The following is a 10,356-nucleotide window of genomic DNA, read 5'->3' on the forward strand; positions in this document are numbered from 1 at the left end:
TTTCCAGAAAAGGATATGCTGACACATAAATGCAGGATAAAATAAATCGAAGCACAGATTGCTATGAACACATTTTATTAGACATAAGACACTGGTTAAGACTCCAAAAGCGTTGGTCAGTAGTCCTGTGTGTGATGGCTTTAGGTGAGCATGTTTGGTAAATGTTCTTTAGATGTATACATTCAAACATTTTCATGAAAAAGAATAGAAAATGAATCACAACAAGCAGGTTCTGAATGAATTCAGTATTATCTTTGCTGAATGTATTGATTAAACAGCATAAAGCAAAATGTAATGCATCTGTTGATATAAAGGCACAATATTGTTCTCATGAATTACCTTCATTTTGATATTCCCTCTTTACAGTATCGAGCTTCATTTTTCTTTTTAAAAATATAATACTTCTAACAATATGACAAGGACTCCATAAGAAGGAATCATTGCTGACTGTGATTGCAGCACCAAATAGCGGCGCTTACAAAGTCAAACTCCTCACTGCCATGAGGCCACGTCAAGAGCGTGATGTGACGAATGACCACTGGCCACTCCTCGCATCACGTTGACAACCATCAGTAAGCTCCTTCAAAGTGTCAACTGTTCAAACATTTTTCCACGTCTTGTTTCTCAAGACTCAAAGCGTGTGGAAGAACAAGTGACTTCCTGTGGTTCAACTCAGCAGCCTAAACCCTAAGCCTTCTGTAAGCTTTATTACATGCACGATGATAAATAGTTTAATTTCTGAGGTGCAGATTTTGGAAAAAAAGAATAATAAAAACGTTCGAGCTAGAAGCAACATTTCAAATGATTAAAAACAACTTATTGATGTGTAATTCCAAAAATGCTAGAAAAACCTCTGAAGTTGGCGTATCTCAGCGCCAGAGGGGACGAGAGTACTACAGTCAAAGAGAGCTCCATCAGTAAACAGTAAAAGCGTTTGATGACAAATCAGTTATGCTATTTTAACACAAGGACACTTAAGGTTATTGGCATCAGTGGTTATACTGTATCCTAGTTTAAAAAGATTATCATCATGTGCCTAAGCTGAGCTTGATAATTCATTGGCAACGCAGACCGACATCCTCCTGATGTGAACTCGTTTCTGATCCCATGCAAAACACAAACAGTATTCAAGACTCTCAGAAAGATTGCAACGTGTTTTTGCTGCCTGGCTTTCACTGTTTGGGTCAGTGGTGTCACACACAGCTGGTGATGAAACAGCGCGACAGTGTGACTTCTTTCCCCGTTCATCACAGTGTGTAATTAAAGGAGAGTTAACTGTGTGGACTTTTACTCATATACTCAGATTTTGCTCAGATAAAGTGTTTGTGAAGTGTAGAGTTGTTTAAAAGTAGGTGCAAATTAAGGCATATTTAAGAAGAAAAAAAAAAGGACAGAAAAAACAAAAACAAACAAAAAAAAAAGGCACAAAAGAAAACCCCATAGAACAAAAGCAGAGAACACAAAGGCGTACAAAGAATGCGGTATGATAAGGCTCAGAGAGACAGCTGCTTCTGTATCAAGTGAGACAAACGCCCACCCGAGAATCGCTTCCATCTTCATTCACCTTTTCTCGTTTCAGTCGTGTCTACCCAGCAACAAATGAGCTGGCATGATCAGGATCTGTGGTTCTCATTGCATGCTGAGGGACACAGCAAAACAATTACAGGTCCACGTAAAACCATCAATCGTCTCTGAAAACCGAATTGCTCCTCTTCTTCTGTGACTGCAGGGTGCCAAATGTATGGTCACAAGTCTCCCAATGTACAAAATGTAGTCCTCTCGGGCTACAGTTCGCTCATCCCTCCAGCTGAGAAGCGTCACATGGGTCCTGCTACACCCTTTTCTGGGTTTAGATAAAAAAAGGAAAACCTGACTAGACGTCCCTCCTGTCAAATGTGGTGGTGGGAGCGGAGGGAAGGCCGCAGCTCAGAGATCCGTTGGCGTAGATGAGTCATGAATTCAAACATGGTGGCAGCCAGACTCTGGTGGATGAGGTAGCGAGGAAGTCGGCCCTGACGAGACACAAACAGTGAGTGTTAATTGTGTGCTTTTTGCAGTATTCTTTCACCACGTTTCATTTTAACCAGCATGGCTGAATTCCCTCTGTCTGTCAGTCAACCACACAGATTAAAACAACCAAACAAATGTCCTGCTATGAAATTATTAACAGACACTTAGCAGGCAGTTCTCTTGAACTAAATCTTAATTAGTTAAGTATTCTGTGCAGATATTCTCTGGTGCCATTATCAGGCCAACATTTCCCATCAGCCTCAGTTGAACCTGTTAAGAGTGCCAATGCAAATATTAGCATTCTTAAACATGTAAGCAGACGGTGGACTTGGTTTATGTTGTAACCTCCTAGCATCAGCATGTTAGCTTTTTCTCTATGAACATGGTAGCATTTAGCCTAAAGTAGCAGTGAGCATATCTGCAGCCGAGCAGAGCTGTGAGTATGGCTACGTACTCGCCAACTTAATAACATGTTTCAGGTTCTTTTTTCCTGACTGTTCTTCAAGTCGAATGTACATTCTTGGGTTTACATTGGATTCTAATTTGATCACAGATTGAATAATTATTTTTTAACCCAATTGTGCATCCTGCCTTTATTCACCTGAGCAAGATTCTTGTTTTAATCCTGAAGAAAAAAAAAAAACCCATCATGCTTTGCCTCCATTAACACAAAGATTGAAAGAACAACATATAGTCGCATATACGTATCTTCTCACCTTTAAGTCCGTGTTGAGGACCCAGATGAAGGTGCAGATTGACGGGTTATTGATGGATTTGAGTACTACAAATCCTCCTGGACCGTTCTCTCCCCTGAGGCCACCAATCAGGACAGGAGAGGAGACAGAAAAGCCAGAGAAAATAAAGTAACACAACTGCAAGTCAATATGTTATTTTTCCTAATTTCCTGGATGAGAGACAAGGAGCCCAGCTACAGGCACAGACTGACCTGACATAGCGACCACATGGAGGTTTGGCGTCATGGTCGGTTGCCATGCCAGCAGACAGGTAGCAGTCCCGTTTGCGTTCCACTCGCCGAACATTAACAAAATCCCTGAAGGAGGAAAAAAATCAATCAGACAACCAATATGTGCTACTTTAAACTTGCAGTCTTGCATGCCAGAAAGAGAAAAAGGGAGAGGAAGAGGGAGAAGAGATGAGAGATAAGAGAAAGCAGCATATTGAAGAGCGCCGTACCGGGCAGACACGACTCCTCCAGCTGCTCCAGCAGAGACATCGTACGACACCAGAGTGTTGTCGTCTACTCTTTGAAGGATCTGAAGGGGAGGCGGAGAGAACTTGTTAGACTTTGGCACAACTCACCTCACAGCAGTGAAGATGTTCAAACAGACAAAGAAGAAATTAAAAGGTGAGCAAGAGCCGTCACCTGGCAGCCAGAAACAGTTCTGTTCCACTGGACCATCTTCTCTGGCTGCAGAATCACTTCCTGATACACGAGCTCAGGTGAACACTGCATCAAGGCCTGAAACACAAACAAACATCCACTGAAGAGTCAACACTACTAAAAAAAAAAAATGACATCATGATAAGGTGGGAACATCCAGTGCAGTGTATAAGAAAGAGAGTGGTGTGAAAAAGATAAAAAAACAAAAAGTCAAAACCAAAACTTTGTGTGTTTGCAATCACTGTCCTGCTGGAAACCCCACCGTTTTTTTTTTTTTTTTCCTCTTTCGCACGACACACTGAACCATTGTTTGGACAGATGTGATTAACAGTCCTTCAAGTCAAATGGTTATTTAGTAACATTCCTGTCTTGTGTAACACGGCGGTCATTTGCTGAAAGTGCAGCTCAGTGAGTCATTACTAATGTAAATGACCGTGGCTCTGAATGTTGTGGTGAAGTGAGTGAAAGGAAAATGGAAACATTATGGAAAAGAAGCTCTGTCACAAACAAGTGGTTGATGATGCTTTTTAAAAGCAAATGTGAAAGGATTAATTAAGTGTCATGAAATTATTATTTACAGAGTTTTCTTCATTCAATTATAACCATTTTCAGCTCAAAATCGAATTTTATGAACATGTCATGATCTCATACCACTCACATCAATAATGCTACACACTGTGTGTGTTTTTAATTTTAATAACAATAACTCTTTCCACAAGTGGAAGTGTAAATACCTTGTATTATTCTATTATTGTATTTTTTCACCTTATATTTAATGGATGTAAATATGTTTGATTTTTAACGTTATTTTTAATAATTATATTCCTGCTTTCTAGAGCTGTTGTAACACAAACATTTCCCCCATGGTCATTTTTGTACACGTCAGTAATGTGGCTTTTCGATGACAGCAGAGTTGTCGTGCCCCCTGACCTTTCAGCCAATCACTTTCCCGGCCACCTAGCTAGCTTCTTGATGTTAGCATGAATCACTGAGCCTGCGGTCCTGCTATCGCTGAAATAGATCTGTGTGTTAAACTGAGGGAGAACTCGTCAACACACAAGCCTTTTTACAATAATATGAGGCTGTGTTTGTTGAACTCCACAAGTTACAGCTGGAAACTGGAAAAAATCCGAGGTCCCAAAACGCCCTTTGTCATAAAGCATCCTGTAAAATGCAGACTTCCTCTAAAGTCAGTTCTGGGAAATTAAAGAGGCCCCAAAAAAATGTTGCTAGTTTACTTTCTCTAGCTTAATTATTTACTTGCCTTACTAGACGATTTTAAATAAACTTAACTGTCTTTTAACAGACGTTTTAAAGGACTGTGAAAGCTGCACTATTATACAGCCCGGCCTTCTCATCAATCAATACATCTCAATGAATCCTCACATGTGAGCGACTGCAACATGTGTACCAAAGAGAAATAACTGCAGTGTAGTGAGTCTGACTGCGATTCACTTTTGGTGAAAAAGAGTCACAACAAATACACAAAGCTGCTGCTGTACCTTAAGAATGAAAGTCTTTCCATGGAAGGGAATCTCCAGAGTGTAGACAGAGTCCCCCATATCCTGACATGAGACAAACACAGGGTTAGTGTCATGACGCTTCTGCTTTCATTTCTGAGTAAACTGAAGGCTCGTCACACATTGATAGATCTGATTTTCTGCTTCGGTAAATACGGACGACTGCAGTGAACAATGTCAGTTTTGTGAGATTTATGTTTCAATAAGCGTTTCTCATACGGATCGGCTTCAAGCTGCTTAAAGATCTGGTTTTAATGAGTTCAGGGTCTCACAGATCGCTCACTCAATCTTCAACGAACTAACATAGAAGATTCTGCTTTACTTGTTACAGTACATCTGCAATATGCTAATATCCATATTCAAGTTATTTTATATTACCTTTATTTAGACATGTTAACACATGAGGCCTCACTCTCAAGAGATACCGGGCCTCGTTTTTAATTATTAACTAATTCATTGTAGAGGTGGGCGATATGGGAAAAATATCATATCACGATTTTTTTTTGTTGCAAAATCACGATCATGATTTTATCACGATTTTTTTCATACTGATCTTTAGACAAATTTGTAAGTCACTGACAAGTTCAACCAAACTGATTTCCCTGTATAATGTTTTTAAATGCACAAAAACTGCACTGACAAGTTTAATCTATTTGGAAAAACATCTTTGTAGGAGGTCTGCAGGTCTCTCACCCAGAACATTTTATCCATTAATCATTGGACTAACTTTAGTTTAGTTTATATATAATCAAACATAATACAGAATGTGTTCATTCTGTGACACATGATCAAAGTAAGTTTTACTGACAGAAGAGTTTAATTCATAGACGGGACGGGACATTGTTGATTGACAGACAGACAGTCACCATGGTTCCTCCCTCTCACCTGCCTGCTGCTTTGTAACGTCGTTTAGTGTAAACCCTATAAATTCAGTTATCACAGCAGGTGAGCTTCGGGTGGAGAAGCTTGATAAGTAACTTTTAAAAACTGAGAGAGAGCAGAAAACACAGACAGCAACATTTTAAAGAATCTGTCTGACTCTCTGCAGACTGTCTTGTGTCGCTATCTGAGATGTAAATTTAACTGTGCAAACTATGCAAATAAGTTAACTGTTGCTCACGGCGTGTCGGATTGAGAAAATATCAGAACATTTGCATATAACCGAGATGGAGTTGTTTTTGCGGACTTTACTTTTAAGTTTCGTTTTCACCGCTGCGGAGCAAAAAAGGAGGGAGGGAGACGTGTCTGTGTAAGAGCATAAACTGCAGCATGATAAAATAAACACATTAGCCGGGTTCTACGATCTCTCTGCTTTGGCAGATCGTCAGCAAGTTAAAATCCTTCACGATCTAAGATCGTTATATCGCCCACCACTAATTCATGGCAAGTGCGTTTGTATGGTGTGAACTATTGGGAAGTTTAGGTTTAGACAGCCTGTGAGAGGTAAGAGGTTGATTTACTGAAGTGAAACTGATTCACACACTCACATTGTTTTTCTCAAACTTCCAGTTGTCCTCCTGAGCGAGGATCTGTTCGACCACAGACATAGCCTCACGACCCTGTCGGACAAACTCCTTCTCCTGGAGGAAGAGGAAGGAAGAGGAGGAAAAGAAAGCAATGGTCAGGCATGGTGAGGCGAGGAGCAGCGCAGAGTGTAAAGACTCCTCAGACTGATGCAGTACCTGAGCAGTGACGGCTCTGCGTCCAAGCCCCTCCTCATCCAGATCCTCCTCAGAGCCTGCAGAGTTCAGAGAGAAAGCTTGTGAATAAACCCGCTGACACAAACACACAGTACTTGAGGCTAAGTGAGCAGAAGCAGCTCTGTAGAGACGAGCACACATCACCTGCCAAGGACTCAGGAGGAGAGTAGAACTGTCCGTCTGAAACAGCTCGTGGGTAGATCATGGGGGCTCGTTCGCAGGCTGCGTTCACCGCTGCGAGGTAAACTGAGATCACAACACATCAGAAGTTAAAAACTGATTTTTGTCGAGTCGTGTTCCAACGTGTCAGGAATCTCTCTCGCTCGCTCTCTCACCTCTCTCATCATCAGCCTCCTGAGGGAGAACCTTAAAGTCCAGGAACCAGGTCTCCAGCCAGGCCACCACGAAGGAAGTGATTGGAAGCACGTAGCCAAAGGCATTCTGGGAAAGGAGCTGAGGACAGAAACCATGACATCCAGGAGGTTGAAACTTGTAAGACTTTAAATACTGTTAAACTTCCATGACGCAGCAGTTCACTTCCCCAGTGTTCCACATGACCAGTTTAGAGGGCTGTTAAATGTCATATAAAAGCAACCAAACACAGTAAGGATACACATGTGCTGCATAAAACAGTTCAGTCATAAAAGTTCAGCTGCACCCCAACAAACAAACACACACACACACACACACAAAGTGTAAAGGTGCACTCACATTGGATACGATGACCTTCACAACAAGAAAGACGCTGGTCACCAGAGTGGTAATCTGTGGAGGAAGAAGGGGTCATAAGGATGTCCATATCTGCTCAATATGATTTCATTATTGTGTGTTTTACTGTAAATGAGATCACTCACCGCAATAACCCACCAGTGCTTTAACCGAAAAGCAGCGTAACCCACTTGTAGACAGAGGAAGCGAAACACAGCGAGAAGCTGAGACAAGGAGGAAGGAAGAGAAAAAGAAAATGAGCCAAGGCAATAACACTATCATGTGTCGCAGACATGCTGACCTCAGCTTAAGTTTGTCTCTGCTCCGACATACGACCAACATTTGCAGCTCAATCAGACACTATAATGCAGGTTACGTATGAGACTTAGTCTGACACACTTACAAAGATGTCGAAGAAGGAAGACCGGTAGTTATATTGGACAACCTCTTTTTCTAAGCTGGCCCAGATTGAGCTGGAGATCTGCAGAACAGAGCACATCAGAGTGTTACCCCCCCCCCCCTCTCAGTGAACAGAACAATACACGTCACTATAAATCCTCGGGCCCTTCTGTCCGTTAAAACCAGACTCACGTTCAGCTCAATGATCCACAGAAGAGAGATGAAGAGGAGGTCAAACGTCACAAAGAGACAGAAGGTGCGTCGGACGTCGGAGATAGCGTTTCGCACTGAAGGAGGAACCAGCAGGTACGGGGACGGGAGAGACAAGGACGTGGAGTAGGAAGCGTTCAAGGAGGCGATGGCGGGGAGGTTCCCCCCGAGCTCCCCATAATCTCCACCCGGCATTCCTGCAGTAGGACAGGAAACTCGCCCTGCAACAAGGAACACAAACTTTGTCTGTATAGATGCTCACTGAGTCACTGCCCGTCTGTATTAACCACAAAACAAAGGAAATGTGCAGAAATAGACGCTGATCGTGAACACTCACTATTAAAAGGGGATTAACTGAAAGGAAAGCTCTTGTATGTTCATCAGGAAAAAAAAAATTCTAAAGAAGGTAGAGCAGTGCAGAGATAATACTTTGTGGACAAACTTTCTTTGACCCATAGTGAACTATGTGACCTGATTTTTGTTGCTCAGTGAAGTTAAAAAAAATGAACAGAATGTTTATCCATCAGTAAACTTCGGCTGGAGCATTTATGTAGAGCTGCTTTCACTTTGGCATCAGACTTTGTTTATACCCATGAGACAGCCTGTAAAAGCAAGAGAGAGTGGCCTGTTTCCGAGATAATTGACAAATGTTTACCCAGTGAATCATCCTCAGCTTCAACTGTCTCTTTAAATAGTTGGACAAAGTGAACTTGATGTTTAAGCACGATTAGTCATCTGCTGTTTGTCTATGTACTGAGTAGAACAAAAACAAAAACAAATGCATACGCAGTGGATGTAGTCACCGCATTTGAACCCCAATTTGAAGATTCACACTGAATTCATTTTAAGTATAATCTAAACACATGAGTCCCCAAACCCCTCTCTTCTGTTAACAAAACTAACTTTATGAATTACTTCAGTCTACATATGGCTAGCTAGCAAGCTTACCTACACCAATATTTTGAAAAAAAAGGACAGAAAATAATCGCTAGGATGTTTGTTTTACACTTATTTACTCTGGTAAACAATCAAGAACCAGCTAATTTACCCAATTGACAGCTACTCTCGTTAGCTTACAATGGCTAACTTACCTCCGTTTGCAAGCATATTACTCTCACTTGCGAACTGTTACACACTAAATAAATGTGATATATATGCATAATGTACCAAAACGGTAGCTAACACTATGAAGAACAAATCAAAGCGTTCTTAAATTTGTGTTTTCTTACCTCAAAAGACTAACTTGTTTTACCGCATCACCGTCGCCTACCGAGAACTTCCGGGCTGACTTTCCAAAGAGATACTATCGATGCAAGATGTGTCACTCCTACATTCTATTACAACTGCGCGGATCTTCCCGTGTTCCCGAATTGTAGTTTCATTTTGAAAGTATTTCCGGAATGTCGTTCAATGATTATATGTCTGACTTCATGATTTACGACCTGTGATTATAACAACCAACACATTTATGATAATATAATATGACATGATTTTAAGTTCAGGAATTTATAGTGCCCTCTACATTGCGAAAATAGTTTTCGTTAAAATAAATATAGTTATTTAAATTAAATTCACACGATTTTAGACTCAAATTAAAATTAAAATATCCTTTATATTATATATATATATAATAATATTATTTGAAACCACCCCCATACATTTCTCTCCTTTTTATTATTTGACATCACCAAATAGATTAAAAAACTTTAGATTAACTCAAAATAATTTACTAACAGTACTTTAACAATACAAACAATTTATGACTTTCAAGTTTTTGTTGTTTGTTTCCGCACGCTTAAGGTATTTTCTGAAAGGACGAAAAGGAAATGTAGCCTGAAGTGTCTCTACTCACATTCACTTGCATTGATGAATAATGTAGTTCATAGATTGAACCACTAGAGGGCGGCGAGGACCTTCAAAATAAATCGCTCTATCTAAACAACAACAATATGAACAAGAATAGAGAACAAATAAAGGAAATCAAATAATGGAGGTAAAAGTATAAAAAGACGTGTCGAAATGCCATCGTCATTTCAAACCACAAAAAGTGCCGTTGCTAGATGATCACGATCATAAACTTAAAAAATCAGCTTCTCTGTCAAGAGAAAAGTCCATTCTTTTTCCGGTTTCGTTAGAAAGCAGAAGTTTGCGTTGAAGTGCGCCTGAAAACACGTTTCTAGCTGGAAGTGGCCTAAGGAATGCATTATACAGTCGGAACATATCAACAAAAAGTCTTCATCAAAGAGAAAGAAACGAAAAGATTTGTATTTTTTTTTTTTTACAATAATTAGATGTCATTATTGTTGGTTCCTTCTTTTTTTTCTAGTTTTTTATTTGTTCTTCTCTTTATTGCAAAAGAGAAATTTCGCATTTCTGTCACTGAAATATTTAAGTCACTCAACAATTT

At 40.3% G+C, this 10,356-nt stretch overlaps 1 protein-coding gene across 1 annotated transcript; it reads right to left on the reverse strand.

The window, feature by feature from the left end:
- Positions 1–58: 58 nt before the first annotated feature.
- Positions 59–9,323, reverse strand: stard3 (StAR related lipid transfer domain containing 3). Its single transcript, XM_020632674.3, has 15 exons — positions 9,179–9,323; positions 7,932–8,170; positions 7,744–7,821; positions 7,487–7,564; positions 7,344–7,397; positions 6,968–7,085; positions 6,777–6,878; positions 6,615–6,670; positions 6,420–6,512; positions 4,915–4,977; positions 3,395–3,490; positions 3,205–3,284; positions 2,957–3,061; positions 2,727–2,820; positions 59–2,012 (listed from the first exon to the last, which is right to left on the reverse strand). The coding sequence occupies exons 2-15, from the start codon at positions 8,142–8,144 to the stop codon at positions 1,890–1,892; spliced, it is 1,353 nt and encodes a 450-aa protein (XP_020488330.1). The 5' UTR covers positions 8,145–8,170; positions 9,179–9,323; the 3' UTR covers positions 59–1,889.
- Positions 9,324–10,356: the final 1,033 nt, after the last annotated feature.

The sequence above is a fragment of the Labrus bergylta genome, chromosome 16 (genome assembly GCF_963930695.1).
Source record: "Labrus bergylta chromosome 16, fLabBer1.1, whole genome shotgun sequence".
NCBI classification, from domain to species: domain Eukaryota; kingdom Metazoa; phylum Chordata; class Actinopteri; order Labriformes; family Labridae; genus Labrus; species Labrus bergylta.